Genomic DNA, 23,148 nt, shown 5'->3' with positions numbered 1-23,148 from the left:
TTTTTTGCTTCCAATAAATGTTTGTAATGTTGTGATTCACCTCGTAGCCGGCTAAAGCGGCTTAATGCGCTTTAACAAAGACTTTAAAAAAATTTATATGGGAAAAATGAATGGAAAAAAACACAGATGGAACCAACGCGGCTGAAACAGTGGGCGACACGAGATTAAAAGCGTTTGCGTGTGTGCACCTTGGTTGCGTCCGTACTCCACCAGCCAGGCAGAGATGCAGATGATGTCCTGCAGGACGGCTTCGGGCAGGTGCTCCAGCGTCACGTCCTCCTGCACCTCCATGTCCTCGTCTCCTCCGATGGTGTCCAGGATGAGGATGGGTGGCACCGGTTTGCTGTAGCGCATCAGCAGGCTGCGAAACTCCGCCTCCAGAAGCTCCTTCCCCTTCTCGAAGCGAGCTTTCTGCAACGCGACAGCCTCGCTGAGCAGCTTCACACGGACTGAAGAAGCGTGAGAGGTTTGTGAGTGCGTGACATACGTACCACTGTGTTGAGCTCGGGACTGTCGGGATTGTTGTCCTGAAAATACTCCACGGCTTTCTGGATCTTTGCAATGCAGGCCAGATACTCGTCCAGACGACCTGCAGGCCTGCAAGAGCAGTGATTGACCAATGTCAGTCTATACATATACATATCTCTCTCTCTCTCTCTATCTATCTATCTATCTGTTATTTAAAACTCTAATATTCCACAATATTACTGTTTTTACTGTATTTTTGATCAAGTAAATACAGCCTATATGAGTATAAGAGACTTTACAATAATTATACCTAATAATTTACTTAAAATATATATATTTTTTATTTAATAATGTAAATACATTAAAATAATAAAACTATTATTTAATAAAAAATATATACACACAAAATTAAGCTGTATTATATTATAAATATATATTTTATATACTGTCTATCTATCTATGTGCAATTAAGTTATACATTATTATACATTATAACTGTATTTTATATAAATTATACTATATTATAATTATAGTATATTATGCAGCCTTGGTGTGAAATAAAACATAATTATATGTAATAATTTAATTAAAATCTTAAATAAATATGAAATGTATATTATTAAATGTAAATAACTTTAAATATTAAAATGATTAATTAATTAGAAATGTCCTAAAAATAGCTGAAACATAAATAAAATATAAAAATATAAACATATTATATCTGTATTGAATAATAAACAGAAATGTACAGAGTGGGCTGTTGTTATATTTTGGAAATTAAAGATCACTTCAACTAACTGCCTACAGTTCTGAGCCGATATATCGGTCTATCACTGAACACGAGTCTCAGGCGGCCCTCACCCTTCCCGGATGATCTTGTCGGTGTCTTTGGCCACGTGATAATAACTGATGACGTGATCCAAGCAGGAGAGAGTTTTGTCCACGTTCTCCTGCAGACGCTGCAGATTCTCCGTCTGCTTATGAACCGGGATGATGGAGTTCTCCAGCTGCATCAGACGGCTCTCGAACGAGGACAGGATGGACACCTTACAGGAAGACAACCACAAAATCATATTTACAGCAGATAATGACATGTGTTCAGCAAATATCACTGTACAAAGGCTGTTATTTCAGTTTGATTATCTTATATCTTAAAACCAGGATCACACACACACACTCTCTCTCTCTCTCACACACACACAACACACACACATGCACACACACACACACACACACACACACACTCTCTCTCTCTCTCACCATTCCTTTAGTGAGCTGATCACTCTTCTCCAGGCTTTCACGAATAAAAGACAGAGTTTCTTGTTCCTGTAGAAAGCAAACAGCTCAAGATATATGCATACTGTCAAATTATAATAACACCTTATTTTTTTACATGATCATTTTTCTATCATTAAGCTTCTTAAATGCTTTGTGACATTCTTTTTTAAGACAATCACGCAGTTTCTGGCGAATATTAATAAATAACATCCGCTCCCTGATCACGGGATTCTCACGTTATTCTTCATTCTTCCTCTTTTTAACGGACCTGTTTGAGTTTGTCCTCGATCTCCCGCTTGCGAGCGGACGCGTCTTCGGTCGGGATCATCCTGACGGCCAGAAATGTGATGGAAACGACAGCTGGGTCCGTCCGGATCGATGCAAAATCCACAGTAATATTACAACGTTAACGTGAAGACAGCGGAAAGCCGGAAACAATACAACACACATGGAAAAACGGCAGTGACGTGACTCACGTGTACAAAATAAAAGTCATTTTTTATTGTTGCTTGAATGCAATACAATACACAAAACTTAATACGATTTCAAAAAGTCCAAATCCAGCTAAATAAATAAATAATTAATAATTAATTTTTTAATTGTTGCTTGAATAAAATACAAAACACAAAACTTACTACAATTTCAAAGAGTCCAAATCCAGCTAAATAAATAAATAAATTAATTAATTAATAAGCCATACAGAAGAATATTACAAAAGTGGGTTAATCATTAAAATAAATAACAATTAATTTTTTTAATTGTTGCTTGAATGAAATACAAAACTTACTACAATTTCAAAAAGTCCAAATCCAGCTAAATAAATAAATAAGACATAGAGAAGAATATTACAAAAGTGGGTTAATTATTAAAATAAACCTGTAAAAAAGTACTTTTTTAACTTTTTTTTTCAGCAAAATCTGAGATTTTGGGATTTAAAGATCACCTTTCTTACTTATAAAACAATTGACTGAAACCACAATATTATTATTAACCACAAATTCAAATAACAGATTGCAGGTAATGTTAATAACGTGCAATTTACTGTATGTGAAAATAATGATATTAATTTATAATTAATTTAAATGATTTAATTGTATTAATATTTATAAGGGACATTAACATGTCACACAAAAAAAAGACAAAAAAAAAAAGAACAAATTGATTTAAATTGAAAGTGAAGATGAATTTCTAATGGCATGGTAATGGTAACACCACTTTAGATAAGTATAAAAGGGACTTGACTTTGACAGTGTGGTGTTTGTGGGTGACTTCACTGGCCTGAGATTCAGTGTGGCTCCAGTTTTACACAAAACTTCATTTATTTCGTAAATTCACTGAACATGAGATACAATCAATCATTCAATCATCAACTTTCCTAAATGTACCTAAAGAAAGTATACAGTAATTTACAGCAGTATATAAATATGTACATCTTTTTTAGAAGCATAATGCATGATGTCATGCAATATTATATAACAAAACACATACTCTGAACTCTGAGTTAGATATTAAACAAAAACTATAAAGTTAAAGGTATTTAAAATGTCAAACACATTATTTAACAGGATGTGGTTAACAAAAAAAATTAATAAATCAAAGAAATCAGTAACCATTTTAGTTCATTTAATTTCTTAAAAAATAACGCATTAGAAGTTCATCAATGGAACTGGCGTGAATTCTGTCTTCCTAAGACTCCTCTTGTTTTGTGAAAGCCTAAAAATAATAAAAAAAGACAATAAAACGGAGTTTCAAACTGTACCATCAGACAGCGTAAGTGAAATGAGGATTCTATTAAGAAGATGCTTCTGAATCACACACCTGTTTGAGAAACTGCCGTCCAAGGTAATTTGTGGCCATGTTCTTCAGGTTTGTTCTGGCTCCTACTTTGCAGCGCACATATCCGTAGAGATTGGCTCCCTGTAACACCACTCCCATAATCACCACTGCCTGAGAGAGAAGACAGCATCACTCACAGAACATCATCTTCAAAACTCATGTCTGTGATAAAGACCGAGAGCTCACCAGCCATTTGATCTTAAAGGAGATGAGTTTTAAGACAATCACGCAGTTTCTGGCGAATATTAATAAATAACATCCGCTCCCTGATCACGGGATTCTCACGTTATTCTTCATTCTTCCTCTTTTTAACGGACCTGTTTGAGTTTGTCCTCGATCTCCCGCTTGCGAGCGGACGCGTCTTCGGTCGGGATCATCCTGACGGCCAGAAATGTGATGGAAACGACAGCTGGGTCCGTCCGGATCGATGCAAAATCCACAGTAATATTACAACGTTAACGTGAAGACAGCGGAAAGCCGGAAACAATACAACACACATGGAAAAACGGCAGTGACGTGACTCACGTGTACAAAATAAAAGTCATTTTTTATTGTTGCTTGAATGCAATACAATACACAAAACTTAATACGATTTCAAAAAGTCCAAATCCAGCTAAATAAATAAATAATTAATAATTAATTTTTTAATTGTTGCTTGAATAAAATACAAAACACAAAACTTACTACAATTTCAAAGAGTCCAAATCCAGCTAAATAAATAAATAAATAAATAAATTAATAAGCCATACAGAAGAATATTACAAAAGTGGGTTAATCATTAAAATAAATAACAATTAATTTTTTTAATTGTTGCTTGAATGAAATACAAAACTTACTACAATTTCAAAAAGTCCAAATCCAGCTAAATAAATAAATAAGACATAGAGAAGAATATTACAAAAGTGGGTTAATTATTAAAATAAACCTGTAAAAAAGTACTTTTTTAACTTTTTTTTTCAGCAAAATCTGAGATTTTGGGATTTAAAGATCACCTTTCTTACTTATAAAACAATTGACTGAAACCACAATATTATTATTAACCACAAATTCAAATAACAGATTGCAGGTAATGTTAATAACGTGCAATTTACTGTATGTGAAAATAATGATATTAATTTATAATTAATTTAAATGATTTAATTGTATTAATATTTATAAGGGACATTAACATGTCACACAAAAAAAAGACAAAAAAAAAAAGAACAAATTGATTTAAATTGAAAGTGAAGATGAATTTCTAATGGCATGGTAATGGTAAAACCACTTTAGATAAGTATAAAAGGGACTTGACTTTGACAGTGTGGTGTTTGTGGGTGACTTCACTGGCCTGAGATTCAGTGTGGCTCCAGTTTTACACAAAACTTCATTTATTTCGTAAATTCACTGAACATGAGATACAATCAATCATTCAATCATCAACTTTCCTAAATGTACCTAAAGAAAGTATACAGTAATTTACAGCAGTATATAAATATGTACATCTTTTTTAGAAGCATAATGCATGATGTCATGCAATATTATATAACAAAACACATACTCTGAACTCTGAGTTAGATATTAAACAAAAACTATAAAGTTAAAGGTATTTAAAATGTCAAACACATTATTTAACAGGATGTGGTTAACAAAAAAAATTAATAAATCAAAGAAATCAGTAACCATTTTAGTTCATTTAATTTCTTAAAAAATAACGCATTAGAAGTTCATCAATGGAACTGGCGTGAATTCTGTCTTCCTAAGACTCCTCTTGTTTTGTGAAAGCCTAAAAATAATAAAAAAAGACAATAAAACGGAGTTTCAAACTGTACCATCAGACAGCGTAAGTGAAATGAGGATTCTATTAAGAAGATGCTTCTGAATCACACACCTGTTTGAGAAACTGCCGTCCAAGGTAATTTGTGGCCATGTTCTTCAGGTTTGTTCTGGCTCCTACTTTGCAGCGCACATATCCGTAGAGATTGGCTCCCTGTAACACCACTCCCATAATCACCACCGCCTGAGAGAGAAGACAGCATCACTCACAGAACATCATCTTCAAAACTCTGTGTGTTCTGTCTGTGATAAAGACCGAGAGCTCACCAGCCATTTGATCTTAAAGGAGATGAGAGCAAAGAAAGCAAAGATGACCCAGACGATGGGACAGATGATCAGACCCAGCCAGAAGATCCGAGACTCTGCGTTTGAGGATCGGGACGCTGAAGACTGACTCCCACTGGCCTGCAAACAAACACACACAGATCCAGACAGGATCTCAGTAGCTGTGCACCAAGAGCTTGTAACACTCCAAAGAGAAAGCAAAAATTGAAAGCGCATCATATGACCCCTTTAAAAACAAAGCAGTCCCGTCTACACTAATACATCTACTGCAGTATAAATGGTATAGTACAATTTTTTTATACATTTTGAAGTATTTTATGCCGCTCTACTGAAGACTGTGTGAATGTGTAATAGCACCTTTCTGGACTCAAACACCCAACGGCTTTTTCCATCATCATCCACTTGATTCCACCAGCGCAAACCCACCATCAGACGGCCGGTTATATTCTACAATAAGACAAACAGGACAAGCAAGTTACAAGCTGAAGTTTAATATGTAGGGCCAGAGGTTTGTTGGAATCTTTAAATAGAAGTAATAGTGAGGCTTGACTTAATCTCCACTAACTACAGTAACTGTAAGGATTTCGTAGTAACACCTGATCAGTTGTTCTAAACACAAACCTTTACAGTCCAGAAGTCACATGACAGGAGGAGGATGATGGTGACCATACAGGCGATGAAGGATCCGCCAAACGAACCACACAACAGGTACACCAGAACGGCACTGACCCGGAAGAACAGGTGGAAGAAGGAGGCCATCGGATGCCTGGAATCAAACACACACACACACACACACACGATACTATACCATAAACCTAATTTGTTATAATTACTATAAACTAACCCAAAACCCTAAACATACATAAATGTAGTGATATTATAATAATATTAAAATATACTGTACTTATTAAAAAGGTACACATATATTTAAAATATTAAAATAAATACAATTTAAAAATATTATTTATTAATAATACATTTAATTATTTATAATAATGTATTAATTTATTTAAATAATTTAATAATAATAAACATCATTTGCTTTTCTTTTCTTAAAATGAGGACGTCCCTGTTTGTCCCCAAAATGTACACTGTTTTCCTTACAGTATTATTAAATAATTACTATAATAACTAGTCAAAAGCTGCGTCATCAAATACAAAGGTATACATATATTTAAAATATTAAAATAAATACAATTTAAAAATATTATTTATTAATAATACATTTAATTATTTATAATAATGTATTAATTTATTTAAATAATTTAATAATAATAAACATCATTTGCTTTTAAATGAGGAAAATGAGGACGTCCCTGTTTGTCCCCAAAATGTACACTGTTTTCCTTACAATATTATTAAATAATTACTATAAAAACTAGTCAAAAGCTGCGTCATCAAATACAGGTCACAGACAGAGGGGAAAAACAGACTAATTAATGATGCTGATTAATTATGACAACAAACACACTTGATTCTTTTCTTTCTTGTGGCTGAATCTTCCTCAGCATCAAATAAAGCCACATCGTCTTCATCATTTGAGTCCTAGAAACGAGACGAGAAGACAGCTGTCAGTCTGATCAACACAATTTATGAAGAATAATTAAACATACACGTATAAATAATAAACACAAACCGACAGAATCTCTCTGATGGAGTGAGCTGTTTACTGGCTAACGTTAAGCTAAACCAGCTTTATTCGCAGACTATTAAAACCTTTATTTACTCAAAAGTCATATTGGCGGAACGCAAGCATGCTGTACACATAAACTATGGCTACAATGTTTTAGAAGTATTTATAATAATAAAAAATGGCACATTCTTACTTACCAGCTTCATTTTGATCGCTGTTGTTGCTGACGTTACACGACACGTCACTTCCGGGTCTGTAAGGACTGACTACGTCGCGCCTGAGCAGAAACTTATTTTTTTAGTTTTTTTGTTTTACAGCATTTACAGAAAAAGAGAAATATAAATGATAATATACTGAATACTTTTTCTTAATTAGTTAGTAAATAATATTTTTTATCACGTGCAATATCCAATTCACAATTTATATTATTTAACAATACAATTTGAATTGAATTGAGTTTTTATTAATATTTTGAATTAGTTTTTATGCTTATATTTTCCGTTTTCATTTTATGGCAAGAACTGCAATAATCTATCTATTTATCTATCTATTTTAGACTATATATTTATTTAATTTCGTGCTCTCTCTCTCTCTCTATTTCTAATATTTAATAATTACACACACACACACACATACATATTTATTTCTTAAATATTTTCTTTTTTGATGTACTGGTTCATTGTGATTATTTTTTAAATTAAAACTTTGATATGGGAATTATTTTATAAAATTATCAAAAAATTCTATGTATTTTGATGTAATGATATTTATGTCACTAAAGTATATTAAATTATAAATGTATATGATTGCTTAGACCTATGTGCCATTTTTCCTTATGCGGTAATGTATGATTTTCTCTCTTTGCTTTTTTACACATGATAGCAGTTATGTAATAATTATCCTCAGTGAAGCATTACCCATGAGTGCCTGTAGCTTTGTGACATTCTGTCGGTTCACTGGCGGAACCAGTTATGTCACCCTTCAACAAAACACATGGGCAAATACCAGCATTTCATCGTGATACATTTTTATTTGCAGAGACAGACAACGTTTTTTTTGTGGCCAAAGTAACTGTCACCTGTCACATTTGATAGGGGCACAAAATATAACATATAAGGGAAAACAGCAGCATACAGACAGTGTACAGAATCATTAAAGAGCCATATCTGTCCAGTTAACCCAACCCAAGTGAAATGTCCCGCAATATTTAACTACGTCAAATGGGTTTGGTCACTTGTGCAACATTACTATATAGAGGAGAAATTTTTGTCTTACATATTTGAACATTAATGAAACAATGTAAAAACCCTGCATATATCAATATATGCAATTTCTATATAATAAATAGAAATATAGAATAAAATACATATATATTTATTTTAATATTTTTATGTTATATATATATATATATATATATAGTTTCATCCATGTAAGACAAAATTATACATTGTGATATGTGATCAATGCACAAAACATCTGCAGGTATTTTAATAGGTATAGGTTTATATTCATAAACCTATTCATAAAACTTTAATATCAGTCACAGGTTACAGTAGATCTCGTATAGCCCTGTTTACACCATTAAATCTGTATCTGTGTAAGGTGAACAAAACCAGGTGAAAATGAGACCCTGTAAGATGGAAATGATGTGGATATGAGGAGGAAAAGCAGTTTATTTGGGAGAGGAAACAGGAGACGTGGTTGTCAGGGAAGACGCTGCTCCTGGCTCCAAAAGCACGACACACTCCTTCTTGGGCAGCCAGAACGCTGGGTAAAGCGGCTCCAGAAACTCAGCCTGGTACTTGTGGATGAGCGTCATGCCGTTTTCCACATCATAAAAAGCCAGCACGCCGCTGGAATAATCCACGTACACGCCGATCCACGTGGCTTTCGGGCCACTGAGCGGCGTCTCTACATCGCTGTGCCACGCGGAGAAGCTGCGTCCGTTCCACTGCACACACCAGGAGAAGTTGTTTCCCGTGATGCAGCTGTTGCTCTCGGATCCCTTGCGGTCGATGCTCTTGTACGTCAGGCCGACGTGAGTGCCTTCTCCTCTCATGTCCACCTCGAAATAGTGGCGGCCCAGGTAGAAGCTCTCGACCGTCAGCACCTGCTTGAAGTGCTCGAAGCGCTCGGGGAGCTCTGGATAGCTCTGCTGCCACGGCGTCGTGTTTGTCACCTTCTTTCGTTCTTCTGTCAGACGCAGATACTGATGGGCCGTATCTGCATCAAAGGTCAGAGGCGTGACGTCTATGTGAGAAAATGGGCAAAAAGTCAAGTCTACTGTATATTAAGGGGAAGCAAAACCAGTTGAGAAGCACTGTTGAATTACATTAATTATATCTTGGAAGTTGGACACTGTTTCTGTAGTGAACATCACTGTTATTTCAGTATCATAATGTACTATTAGAGTTTTTATTCATATTTTGAATTAGTTTTTTTATGTTTTTATTTTCCGTTTTCATTTTAAGGCAACTAATTTTGCACTGCACTAATTTAGAGATTGTGGGCTATTTGGCTTCTATAATGTGTTGTTTCAGATTAGTGGAAAGAAAGCATCCAACATTTAAGTGTTTATTTTATTACACTTACAGTATTTGCAGATTTAAATGACAATACATTTTTAAGTGCTATTTCTTCAAAATTATAATTTTTTTCCCACCTAAGCGGTACTTACATATACCAAACTTAACAGTTTTATTAGTATCTATATTGTGGTTTTTACTGAGGGTTTTTTTCATATATCCTTCGGCCTGATTTCATTATTGCACTTTATCTATTTGCGTCTGTAGATTTCAATTACAATAGAAATCTTTAAAAGTTTTTTCTCCACTTCAGAAGCACTTACAAATACCAAACTTAGCAGTTTTATTCCTATCTATATTCTCAAGGATTTTACTGAGGGATTTGTTCAAATTTCATTGCCTGATATTTTCTTTTGTACTTTATCTATTTGCGTCTGTAGATTTCAATTACAATACATATTTTTAAAGGGAATTTTCTCAAAATCACTTTTTTTCTCCACTTCAGCAGCACTTACATGCACCAAAACTTACAGTTTTATTTCTATATATATATTCTAAAGGTTTTTACTGAGGGGTTTGTTCATATATAATTGGCCTGATTTTATTATTTCAATTTATCTATTTGCGTCTGTAGATTTCAATTACAATACAAACCTTTAAAAGTTTTTTCTCCACTTCAGCAGCACTTACATATACCAAAACTTACAGTTTTGTTCCTCTCTATATTCTGAAGGATTTTACTGAAGGGTTTGTTCATATATCATTGCCTTGATTCATAGTTACACATTTTATTCTTGAAACATGGTGAAAAAGTTTTTTTTTTTCCCCTGGCTGATTTATAGTGATAAAAATAGATTTCCAAAATTTCAAAAAAAAAATCAAACATGAATTTTTAACCTGGCTTTATCCAGTGTTCATACAGTATATATGTTCTAGAAATGTATGCAAAGTAGTGCAAATTTAAACAACATTTGAATTCGTTTTGTTTGTTTTTTGGAATTCTTAATGTTAGGAAGGATGTGTGGCAATGCACTTATATATTGTTGCTCTTTTGCCAATTTGCTTGCTTCTATTGTCCTCATTTGTAAGTTGCTTTGGATAAAAGCATCTGCTAAATGCTTAAATGTAAATGTAATCAATTAACTAGGGAAGTATGGTGATATCTATTAGTTATTATTTTACCCTATTCACCTGTGATTTTTTTTTTTTTTACATTTATTTTACTTCAAGTAACAGAAATCTTTTTAATGGTTTTAGATTTAATTAACGATAATTACCCTGATCAACACTCACATTTAATGAAGTCGTCTCTGGTCTTCGGGTTCGGAATTGACATGTTGCGTTTTGCAGCAATAATGGCATAAACCGTCGTCTTAATGCCTACATTATCTGTGAATTGAAACAAGATCAAGATGGGTAAATTAGCAAAATCCTTCATAGAACACAAAGGTTTGATGTTTCTGAATTGCTCAGATTCATAGCAAGATGTGTCACTTTGAAAGGAGATGTTTAATGTTCTGCATACTGACCGTTTTTACAGGTGTCTTTAAGTTTGTTGGTGTATGAGGTCAGCAGGTTGTCGCACATCTCTGTCGTGGACCGTGTGATAACACGACTGAACAACTGCAGATGATCCATGAGGCCGATATAAACGCCAGGTAAAGACACATCAACAGTTTCTTTTTTCCACCGTGAATACTCCTGGAAAACAATATGGATATAAATAATACCAGAAACATTTAACAAAACAATTAGAGATTAAGTTCAGAAACACATTTTGCATATGCAAATGCTTGGCCACCCAGTGTTATTTTAGTATTATTTATATCAGTGTTATTTAAGTATTATTTATATCAGTGTTATTTTAGTATCATTGATAGTTTTTATTAATATTTTGAATTAGTAGAATTATTTTAACTTTAGTTTAGGTTTTAGTAAAATGTGTGTTTTGTCATTTTTATTTTAAAAATATATCTATATTGAGTTCATTAATTTTTATTTCAGTTTTACTTTTAGTTATATTAGTATATCAAATTAAACTAAATGAAAATGATAAATGTTGCCTTGTCTTTTTTATTTATATACTATTATTTATATAGAGAGAATTTATTTGTAGATTTATATACTATTATAGTTTTTATTAATATTTTAAATTGGTGTTTATTTTTATAATTTCAGTTTTTATTTTAAGTTTATTTTTCATTTTTATTTATTGAAAGTTAGTAATTTTAGTGGTTCTTTTTAGTGGTTTTATTTCAATTCACAAAAGTGTTTTAGTTTTAGTTAACAGTAATATTCCTGTGGCCAATGCATTGCAACTTTTGAACTTTAACGCATTTTAACTTTACACATCACCTTTAACTGACAGATGTTACAGATACATTAAGGTCATCAGGAAACAGCAAATATCCTCCTTACCTGCAGGAAGTCAATGTCATTTTTGTTCTTGGTGATTTTCTTGACCTGACTCTGAGTTTTCTTCAGCTCAGTGCAGCGTTGCTCCAGATGAACCCGGATTCCTTCCGCCTGCCGCAGCGCCTGTCGCTCCTCCACCTCTAAGATCTCGCTCACTTCTTTCTTCGCCTGCTCCACGGCTGCCAGCAGTATGTTGAACTGCTCCTCGATCACTCCACGCACCTCCTTCACAGACGCCTGTGGCCAGACAGACAGACTGAGACACTTCAAAGTCAAAGAGACACCCGGAAAAGTCACTACCAGATACCAGAGAAAAAATGGTTGTTCTTTCAAAAGCTGGAGGGAAATGCCTTTACATGACAAAGAAAGTTTGATCTGATTGCTCTCACCCGAATCTGAATTCAGAGAAGGAATTCCAATGATTTCCAGTTTCTAGTTAATATGTAAACTACTAAACACTGTTAAAACAAGTCTAGCGTTGTGGTCTTGCATATCCAAAATGACTGACTCTACAGCAGAAACATGTACTGTAAGTAAATACTGATAGGTTTCAGCTCAATCTAATGAGCTTCATCAAATCAAATTGGGCCCTTATGTGAATGAAGCATTATTTCTTTTAGAATATTCTGTTTCATTGTAAAATATCTCATGTAACAGCATTAAAATGGGTTGCGAACAGCGTTTCATATGGATTCTAAAACAGTACAGTGAAGATAAAGTAGTACCTCTATAGACACCGTGTTGACCTGTAACTTGTTAATGGCGTTTCCTGCCGCTGTGACCGTCTTCACCATGTCTGCCTGTTTGTCCTGAAGCTCTCTCTGTAAACACACACACAATATTGTGTTCCAATTGCTGGGTTTGTCCCTATTTTACCCAGCACTGGGTTGTATTTAACCCAGCATTTTTTAGAGTGTAATATTAATTATTACATGTTTTTCACCCAAAATGTCCTCAGTTACAGAAATCAGTTACAGGTCAAATATTCTGTAATGTAATGAAATATTTTCAATTTATATTGTATATACTAAAATTTATATGAATATGCACATATACACACTTACACTTATTTACTACATAAATATACTTACATTTACTATGTTTAATGCACAGTATTAAATATATAATCACTGGTAAAATATGCTATAATGTAATGAACTATTTACAATTTAAAATGTATGTTTATATAGATTTATATAAAATTATATACATATAATTTATATCCATATGGATAACTAATATAGACATGAACACTTATTTACTATACACACACACACACACACACACACACTATGTTTAATACACAATATTAAAATTAATATGTAGTAACTGGTAATATATACATACACATAAATAAAAAAATATATACACATACAATTTAGATGCATAATTTATGTTCACTATATTTACTCTCTCTCTCTCTCTATATATATATATGCACTGCTATACTTCTGCTTTGTAATGTAGAGACATGCATTTTCTGTAAAGCATCTTTGAAACAATTTGTATTGTGAAAAGCGCTATACAAATACATTTTAATTGAATTGAATATACATGTGTGTGTGTGTGTACAGTTTATCAAGAGGTTATATTGTGCATTATACACGATAAGATGTTATATTGCATTACACAAAGTTAATGTAACCAACAACATCATCCCTTTGCATTAGTAATCGGATAGGTAGCAGTCTCTTTGTTCAGCTTTTGCTTTGCATTCCACAGACAGATTCAGACAAAAATGTCCTCTATTGAGCACACAGCTCATGTTCAGCTGTAGTCACTGTTATTCAGTGTGTAGGCTGGCTAAAGGGAACATCTCAAACAACAGAGCTTTGACTCTCACATTAAAGCACAAAGTGAGTTTATCCTCCACCCTGACCACCCAATAACCCCAGAATAGCCCCAGTGCTACCTGAACCTGACGGTGTTTCACTGCACTGATGTCAATGAGAGCTCCCTGCACTGTCTCCAGGTAAAACACGCTCATACGCACACATCAATGTCTGTTCACTAATCAGATAGCAAGCTCAGCATTTGAAATAAAAAGGGCTTATTAACAGTTCTATTTTGATGTTATGAATACTACTATCACTCATGCAATGAGCCTATAGCTGCCCTAGTAAAAATTACAATCGAAAACTGAACAAGAAAACTTTGAAAGGAGTGCTTATGGGACGAATTATGTGCCAAAGTTTAATATTGCGCATTTAGAGTAACCATCTATACTTACTAAATCCATCCACAAGACTCTAGAAACAACCGGGCAACCACACACAACAGTCTAGCATTATAGTGGTGAGTTTATTCTTCCTAAAATGTAGTTCTACATTACTGTTGCTAGTAATTTATTATAGTTACATGATGCATGTCAAAATGTAAAGTTTCACTGGAATTTAGTTGGAGTATCGTCACTCACAATGCAATTTAAGAGCTAGACTTATTATGCATATCCACACTAGTCAATTTTAGCCGGGTTTCCATCCAAAGTTGCGAATTTAACTTATGCGCAAAACCGAAATATCGCATAAAACATTTGCGAACAAGCATCGTTTCCATCCAACAAGCCAAGAACAAAATCGTCGCTTCCTCATAAACTGGCACTATAAACTAAGAAAAGTAGGAGAATATAATAATTTTCATATATAATAAATTACTTGCGCCTCAGAGCGAGCAGACGAAACACAATGAATGCGGTCATTGCTTTCGGAGGTGGATGCTGCTGTTTGGAAACGCAGTCGTGTAAGACATTTCTGGGAGGCAATTATACAGAAATACTTTGATGTCAGACTTTGCTCGTGCATTTCCGAATGACCAACCAACATTTCAGATGCTGTGAATGAGATCGGTCCGCTGGTTAGTCAGGATTTGCCATCCCATAGCGCAGTCACATGACTTTTTTGATGCGCTTGGAGGAATTTATTCGCAAAATGCATTTCCATCTGCCATTATTCGCAAGTCAAAAACCACCTCAAGCGAGCGTAAAAACTTTTTTGCGAATTAAGGGATTTTTATTCGAAACTTGGCGTTTCCTTCACTCGTTTCTCATGCGATACTTAATGCGCATTAAAATAGGGTGATGGAAACATTAGTGGTTAATCTGGACATGTAAAGGAGATATGCGTGCCATAGCTTCTCTGTTAATCAGCGGAGAGGAAGTTTCACTCAAGGTAACTGGTCTCAACTGTTAGATCTGTCAAGCAACGCAGTCACGCATTTGTGTTATATGTTGTGTAATCTATTATCTAATGCTCATGTTAAAACATCCCTAAGAATGCCTCAGATCCACGAAGAGCCCCGGACACACCCTGCTCTGCACGCGAGAACAATACATCAAACTCATTCACCTTACAGTCTTGACAGGGAAGACGCTATAACAAGCACACATGCAGGGCGGATTGTTTTAATCCATTGCATTTACAGAAAAGCAGTTCTGATGTCTTGAATACTTTAACCAATAATAATAATTTTTTTTTTTCTTCTGTAAAACACAAAATAGTGACATTTTGCAGGATAATAACATCAGTTTTTCATTTGAAAGCATACAATAACTGTCAAGTTTAAAAAAACATGCACATTGCATGGTCCACACAATGTATTATTATATGTATTATTAAAATGTAATTTATGGAATTGTATTCTGTGTCTTCTGAAGACATACGGCAGGTTTATGCAAAGCTTGGACAGAAACTTAAGTTAATAAGCACTGAAAAATCTTCAAAAATCGAAAAAGAAAATAATGTTTCTCACATAAAGCATTGCATGCCTTCAGAAGACTTGAAATATAATCATATGATCAAATATTATAGTTTTATGGTGCTTTTGTCATATTTTGAGCTTTCTAGAACATTACAAAAAATGTGTCACCGTTTCCACAAAAATATTGGGCAGCACAACTGTTTTCAACATTGATTATAATCAGAAATGTTTCTTGAGCAGCAAATCAGCATATTAGAATGATTTCTGAAGATCATGTGACACTGAAGACTGGAGTAATGATGCTGAAAATACAGCTTTGATCACAGAAATAAATTACATTTTAAAATGCATTCACATAGAAAACACTTATTTTAAATTGTAATAATATTTTACAATATCACTTTTTTTTTTTTTTTTTTATCAAATAAATGCAACTTCATGCAAAGAGCATTATGGACTTGCTTTACTAAAGAAAGAAAGCCACAGGTTTGGAATGGCATGAAGGTGAGTAAATCATAACAAATATGTTCATTTTTGAGTAAATCTTGTTTTTCTAGTTGCCTGTGACGTTCACGCTCATGATGGCTGCTTTCAAACACAACCAAATAAAACCACCTTTATTTGTTTAGCATGCAAATATGCCAGAGAGTCTGACTGTAAATACCCCTTATACACGGCCACAGCAAAAACCATCTAGAAAAGACATAAAGCAGTGTTTAAAGCATGTTAAAGACACACTAAACCTCCTGTACAAGTGTTGCATCATCCTGAAAACATGCCACATCACAAAAAGAGTGCTTACGTTCTGGTTCTGGTCACACTGAGCAACCTCTCTTTAGAAAATACCATCAAGCTTTTTCTGCTTACTAATGCTTATCGATAAGTGTGGTCATGTCAGCATTCACTACATGCTTCATAGAAGATGTTTTTCATTCCCGAGGATATGATTTCACACAGACGTCATGAATTGACGTCCACAACTGGATGTAGAACCAGTTTCAGATTAAAGAGAAGTGTATTTTCATCAGAAATGCATTAAAAGCTTACACCACGTCCATAAGGTTTCTATCAGGAAAGGAGTAACTAATCATAAAAGATCTTTCAAATCTTACTTGTCAAACTTATTGAGCAATGAGATTCAATAGAGAGCAAATGAGTCAAACTCACTCTGACATTAAACTCAACTACTGTTCACCCGAAATACATAACTAACCAACTTAACCAAATACTAACCTAATTAATGATGGATTCAGTGATTATTTCTTGATATTTTACAGTTTTAAGAAGCGAATCCTGAATACTGTGAGACCAAATAATCCATAATGTCTCTTGCTGTCTGACTGGAAACTATTGTTACATTTTTCGTGGAAAAGCTCACCACCATGCTCAACTCTCCTCAACAAGACACATGATTTGAAGAATCATTTATGTCTGGAACACAAAGTGTTAAAGTGCATTGTGTGAGGTTGATCACATCACAAACCCTCTGTATGAGCAACAATAACGGCCTTGATGACCACTAGATGACCACACAGTCCCATTGTCAGGCCTTTTATATGTGTGCGCATACAGTGACCTGTTCTTTTAGGTCAGAGAGAGAAATACCATGATGAATTATATGATATTTAATCAAACACAGATGCATTCTGATGTGGTTTTGTACGATTTGACCTAACAATAGTCAGAGCGTAACAGAGGAAACATTCTGTTCCTTAGTTCACTGAAAAGCTAATTAGATATAAGGAACAGTTTGTATGTTTGAGGCTAAACTCACCCCTTAAAGGTAAAGTGTTAGTTGTTAAAGTGTAAATTAGTAAATTGAGTGCAAATCCTGTGGCTGAATTTGGAGCAGCATTCTACTTTTGCTATTCCTGCTATATATTTATATACAGTATCTTATGCATTCTGAATGCTATCATAACAATCTTATGTTAGTTTGAGCATCTTGAAACAGCAACACTGGCCCAATGGCATGATTTTGGAGCTGGACTATGGCAGACGAAGAAGTGTTTGGGAATATTTTAGCATCTATTGCAACATTTTTGTTCTAGCGGCTCAAAAATGGCATATTTTACCTTTAAATAAATAATGTGATTTTTTTTTTCTGGTTCCAAAATGTATGACGATCAAAATGGCTGTTCATTTTCACTATCATTTCACAGAAACTGTTGAATTTTAATCACCCTAATTAAAACTGAAGTCTTTTGTTACACACTACCGTTCAAAAGTTTGGGGTCAATAAGATTTTATTAATACTTTCATCAGCAGTAGTGACATCAGCGGCAGTAATGACATTTATAATGTTACAAAAGATTTCTTTCAAAAGAAATGCTGTTCTTTTGAACTTTCTATTCATCTGTGAATCCTGAAAAATAAAATGTATCACCGTTTCCACAAAAAAAAAAAAGAAATGTTTCTTGAGCAGCAAATCAGCATATGAGAATGATTTCTGAAGGATCACGTGACACTGAAGACTGGAGTAATGATGCTGAAAATTCAGCTGCACATCACAGTAATAAATTTCATTTAAAAATATATTCAAATATAAATCAGTTCTTTTAAACAGTAAAAATATTTCACAATTTTACTGTATTTTTGATCAAATAAATGCAGCCTTGGTCAGGGATGGGCAGTATTTCAGATACATGTATTTAAAATACAAAATACTTTTTTTCTATTTTAAAGCATTTGAAAAAAAAAAATCATTTGCATTTAAGTACATTTTTCCACACAGTATTTTGTATTTGTATTTTTTTTTTAAAATTCCCACACAGTATTATGTATTTGTATTTTAAATACATTTTCATGTATTTATGCCCATCTCTGGCATTGGTGAACAACAGAAAAAAAAACAAAAAAAACTTTTGAACGTAGAATTCTCATTACAGCTACGTAAATACGCACCATTTCAAGATATGAAGTTAGAAAGTAAGTGAGAGAACAGAAGTACCTCTATGTTCCTGCGCGACTCGGCGATGGGCACGGCGTTGTGTCCGCGGTGTTCCTCCGCCACGCACTCCTGACAGACGCAGCACGCGTCGGCGCAGCAGTACAGCTCCAGCGCGCAGCGGTGCGTCTCGCACGTCCGTCTCTCGATGTCCCGCAGCGGCTCCAGCAGCCTGTGGCTCTGAAACTTGATGTTCTCCAGGTGCGGCCTCAGGTGAGCCTCGCAGTACGACACCAGGCAGGTCAAGCACGACTTCTTGGCGCGGCACGGTCGGTCGATGCAGGAGTCACAGGTGACATCGTTTGGCCCCAGCGCCTCCTCTTCATCCTGAGGCTTCTGAGGGTCCTCTGATTCCTTAAGGTCTTCCTGAATCTTGCTTTCCTCAATGGTCTTGCTGTCTTTCTCTCCCGCGGTCTGGTTTTCTGTCTTTGGAGATCCATTGATCTTCTCCTCTGTGGACTTCAGATTGCTCTCCTCTGGGTTCTTCCTCTTGAGTCTGTCTGCACTCAAGCTGCTTGCTGGCAGATCTGCTGTCAGCACCACGTCGCCCATGATTGCTCTGCTTCTGTCTTGAGCTTTGACTTCAGTTTAAACCCAAGCCCAAACTTATGAGAAGTGAGTTGGATCTAAGCCACGCCCCCTGAAACGCAACAATTTCCTCATATTCTTCTCATACTGATACAGTCAGAGGCGGTGGGCGGGGTTCGTATGCAGATCAGGAGGGCATGCGTTTGCTGTCCTGACTGTGTTTTGGTGATAATTTGATTACTTTAGTTACTAGGCTGATAGAATTTTCTATGTCTTTGTGTTTATAGTTCATTTACTCATCCGCAAACCTGTTTACTGTGTACAAATGAATCAGACTTAGAAACTTCTAGCTGTTTTTTTTTCAGTGTGAGAGTTGTGTTTTTAAGATGCTGTGTTAAAAGTAGAAAATCTTGGCCTCTGCCACAATTATCAAACTCATTCATGCTTCTATATATTCAAAATAAGTGTTCATAATATGTTGTAACTACATACCCAGGTGATTGTCCCTGTAATGAGTGTACTGTAAGTTTCTTAAATAACATTTAAATTAATCATTTATTCTAATGCACATATTGTCAAACCACCATGAACTCTGTCTGTGTCTTGCACTGTTTCCCGCTCCTTGTTTGTCGTCATGGTTACTCATTTGAATTCATTATGCTCAGGGCCCTTTCAATAAGGAGGTTCAACCAACTCGGGGTTGAAACTTGAACTCTGAGTTGACTTACCCTGAGATGGGAAACTCTAAATGATGATTCACCATGGCAACAGCACACGAGTCAATAAGTAACTTTAATTCTTAATCACTGTTATAATATCAAAGGTAAAAAGTGGCAGATCGGTAAATTATTTAAGTAATATTAATTTTCATGGTATCCTACAGGCAAAAGAAAAAAAAAAAAAAGAAGCGAAAATGAAGTATAAAAACATATAATTCAATCAAGGTTAAGCTTTAAGCATTAAAGATTCATGAGTGTAGGCTACATGACTTTACAAGCATTTTACATTAAATAAATATAATTCAGTGTCTATTTTAGTGCGCAGCAGCTTTTTCCACAGTTTAATGCTCTTTTCACATAATTAAATGCTCTCTAATCCAAACTGTTGCATTTCTTAATTAGAGTAATGAAATGAACATTTGACATCTACTCAGCCAACAGCAAGAAGGCTCACAAAAATAATGAAGAACAGATGAAGAGGAGATGGCCACAATACCAAGTATTGAAGAATATTAAAATCCAACAGGAGAAAGAATAACTGTTGCTTTTGTATTTGTAGGAAATAAAGATGACCAAATAAATGTAACAGCTGTGGTGGTGGTTACGGCTTATATCTCAAACTACCCTTCCATATGGCATCCTTCTATTCCATACAGTAACCAGCTTCATTTTCAATGGGTTTGTGCTCAGAAAACAACACAATTATTATAAGAAAGAGCGTGAGAGCGAGACACACTTTCCTTACTGCTCCGCATACAGCGGCCTTAATGTGCTCTGCATCCCTGATGTTATATAGAAAACTACCATTTAAAAATGGTATAGCACTCAAGTAAATATGCATGCGGATATGGCAAAAAAATCTAAATAATCCTCTCCCAATGTAAATGTAACTCCCTACGAATTAATGCAGCCTCATCTACAGGATTCTGTATAAAAGGAAATGCCGTTTCTGTCACTTTCAGAGTATCTGCATGATTAGGGTTAGGGTTAGGGAGTCAAATGCTCCTTTCTGAAACGGGCCTCAGGTGTGTCTGTCTCGTTATCGCCCCCTACTTAAAGGTGCAGTAAGTGAATTTTGCCAAATGATGTTGATATATGAAAGCACCAAAACAAACACGCCCATACCTCAACAGAGGCCCATTTCAGAAAGGAGGTTAAGTGAAAACTCTGAGTATGTCCTGAAATGAGGGAAACTCTGGGTTTTCCCTTTCAGAATGGGAGGTTTGTCAAACCCGAGAAAGCAGAGTAAGTCAAGCCCGTTTATGAAAGAGAGGTAACTTATACTGTGAACCTAACCTGGGGTGCGTTTCCCAAAAGCAGCTATGGTCGCAAGTTCCGTCGTTACCAATAGAGTTCAATGGAACGAACCACCATAGTTAGCTAACGATGCTTTTGGGAAACGCACCCCTGGTCGGGAGCAGGTTTTCTTTGGTAAACCCAGAGTTTTTTTCAGTCTCCTCCCTCTTTTTAAAACGCAAGCGATGTTTAAAGGGATAGTTTACCTTGAACTATCCCTTTAAATACCTCATTCATTCATTTACCTGTAAAAATGCTTTTCTTAGTGAGTATTTTGTAATCTAAATTAAGTGCATTTTACTTAAAACAAGAAAAATAATCTTAATGCAAATGGAAACAAGATTATTTTTTTCCCCCATTGGCAGATAATTTGCAAAATAAAAATACACTTAGACAAATAACCATACTGCTTATAGCTGAACTTGCTTCATTATTTATGAACTTTACACTTATTGAATTGAACTAAATCAACACTAAACTGAATTGAGCTGAACAATGACACTATACTGTCTTGTTAGAGCTGATATACAGCACAAGTTTCCATCACTGATTCTGCTATTTTCCTGTTTATTACTGTGAACCTGCTTTGAGAAAAAAAAACTTTGTTGTATAGACTTTGACTTGACTTATAGTCAAACAATATTATTTTTATTAAGTCACAAATTTAGATGCCCATATTAAAAAGGAGATAGAATTTGACATTTATGCATTTGGCAGATTCTTTAATTCAAAGTGATGTATGATGCATTCAAATTATACTGTACATTATTCAATTTAAGTATTTGTAATGATTCAGTCCACTGAAGGCGAGCGTAGTGAGAACCCATGTGCAGTTTATTTACAGACGTGATCCAAAATACAAGCATAATCCGAGACTAGCGACACAGACTTGACTTGACGAGGCATGAACAGACTAGACTCACCGACAGCGGGTTACAACTTCCATGCACGACAAGGAACAATGACAACATGATGGCTACGTATAGCAGACAATGAGGGTCACATGACAAGAACAAACCAATGGGAAACAAGACACATGACTAAGACAACCAATCAGAAAACAGAACTGATAATCACACGACAAGACAATAACCAATGAGAACATGACACAATGAACAGAGGAACCAATAGCATGAAGACAAGAGGGCAAGGGAAGCATGACACTAACAGCATGAAACAAACTAAAAAATAAAAGACATGAAAACATGAACAAGAAACACACCCAAAACACCACATTACATATCCCCCCCCCTCTAAGGGCGGCTCCAGACGCCCAAACAAACACAACCAAAACCCAACAAGTCCAGGAGGGTGGTGGAGTGGAGGCGGAACTGGGGGAGGGACGGAGGGCCAGGCCCATGTAGGGGAACAGGACATGGATCATGGCAGTGGACCAAGACTGTGGAGCAGTGGCAGACAGTGAAGCACTTGAGGACCTGGGCCGTGGATCAGATCCATAGGAGCATGGAGCCATGGCAGAGCCGGCAGAGAAGGGAGTCATGGAGGAGCAGGCCGATCGGACAGCCATGGCGGAGCAGGCCGAGCGAGCAATGGTGGAGCTGGCAGAGCAAGGAGCCATAGCAGAGCAGGACGACCTAGTGGTGCCGGCAGAGCAGGAAGCCATGGTGGAGCAGGCAGAGCAGGATTGCCGAGTGGTGCCAGCAGAACAGGAAGCCATGGCGGAGCAGAGACATGGACAGACCACTTGAC

At 35.4% G+C, this 23,148-nt stretch overlaps 2 protein-coding genes, 1 long non-coding RNA gene and 1 pseudogene across 3 annotated transcripts; all 4 read right to left on the bottom strand.

Annotated features, from left to right (window-relative positions):
* LOC107718684 (exocyst complex component 7-like) overlaps nt 1-2,196 on the bottom strand; it is an 8,870-nt pseudogene extending 6,674 nt beyond the window's left edge.
* A 775-nt stretch (nt 2,197-2,971) lies between these two features.
* On the bottom strand, nt 2,972-3,795 carry LOC107718674 (uncharacterized). Its single transcript, XR_001637440.1, has 3 exons — nt 3,769-3,795; nt 3,565-3,693; nt 2,972-3,459 (listed from the first exon to the last, which is right to left on the bottom strand). It is a non-coding gene; the product is annotated as an uncharacterized LOC107718674 (long non-coding RNA).
* Nucleotides 3,796-4,839: 1,044 nt separating this feature from the next.
* Nucleotides 4,840-7,573, bottom strand: LOC107718673 (Golgi apparatus membrane protein TVP23 homolog B-like). Its single transcript, XM_016525862.1, has 7 exons — nt 7,510-7,573; nt 7,151-7,224; nt 6,301-6,445; nt 6,037-6,126; nt 5,662-5,799; nt 5,450-5,578; nt 4,840-5,344 (listed from the first exon to the last, which is right to left on the bottom strand). The coding sequence occupies exons 1-7, from the start codon at nt 7,516-7,518 to the stop codon at nt 5,318-5,320; spliced, it is 612 nt and encodes a 203-aa protein (XP_016381348.1). The 5' UTR covers nt 7,519-7,573; the 3' UTR covers nt 4,840-5,317.
* A 1,201-nt stretch (nt 7,574-8,774) lies between these two features.
* On the bottom strand, nt 8,775-19,515 carry LOC107718671 (tripartite motif-containing protein 16-like protein). The gene is made up of 6 exons (XM_016525860.1): nt 18,899-19,515; nt 12,978-13,073; nt 12,256-12,489; nt 11,367-11,538; nt 11,131-11,226; nt 8,775-9,562 (listed from the first exon to the last, which is right to left on the bottom strand). Exons 1-6 carry the CDS (start codon nt 19,445-19,447, stop codon nt 8,985-8,987), a joined length of 1,725 nt encoding a protein of 574 aa, XP_016381346.1. The 5' UTR covers nt 19,448-19,515; the 3' UTR covers nt 8,775-8,984.
* Nucleotides 19,516-23,148: the final 3,633 nt, after the last annotated feature.

This window comes from Sinocyclocheilus rhinocerous, unplaced genomic scaffold (assembly GCF_001515625.1).
Source record: "Sinocyclocheilus rhinocerous isolate Xijiao unplaced genomic scaffold, SAMN03320098_v1.1 scaffold2921, whole genome shotgun sequence".
NCBI classification, from domain to species: domain Eukaryota; kingdom Metazoa; phylum Chordata; class Actinopteri; order Cypriniformes; family Cyprinidae; genus Sinocyclocheilus; species Sinocyclocheilus rhinocerous.
Note: the sequence above shows the minus strand (reverse complement) of the source record. Positions and strands in the feature narration are given on the sequence as shown.

Coding starts and splice junctions, on each gene's coding strand:
- LOC107718671 (XM_016525860.1), bottom strand. CDS start 19,447: ATGGGCGACGTGGTGCTGACAGCAGATCTGCCAGCAAGCAGCTTGAGT. Junction 13,074..18,898: donor AGTCGCGCAGGAACATAGAG/GTACTTCTGTTC, acceptor GTGTGTTTACAG/AGAGAGCTTCAGGACAAACA. Junction 11,539..12,255: donor ATGACATTGACTTCCTGCAG/GTAAGGAGGATA, acceptor ATTGTTTTCCAG/GAGTATTCACGGTGGAAAAA.
- LOC107718673 (XM_016525862.1), bottom strand. Junction 6,127..6,300: donor GTGACTTCTGGACTGTAAAG/GTTTGTGTTTAG, acceptor GTCTTATTGTAG/AATATAACCGGCCGTCTGAT. Junction 5,345..5,449: donor GACGGCAGTTTCTCAAACAG/GTGTGTGATTCA, acceptor TATTATTTTTAG/GCTTTCACAAAACAAGAGGA.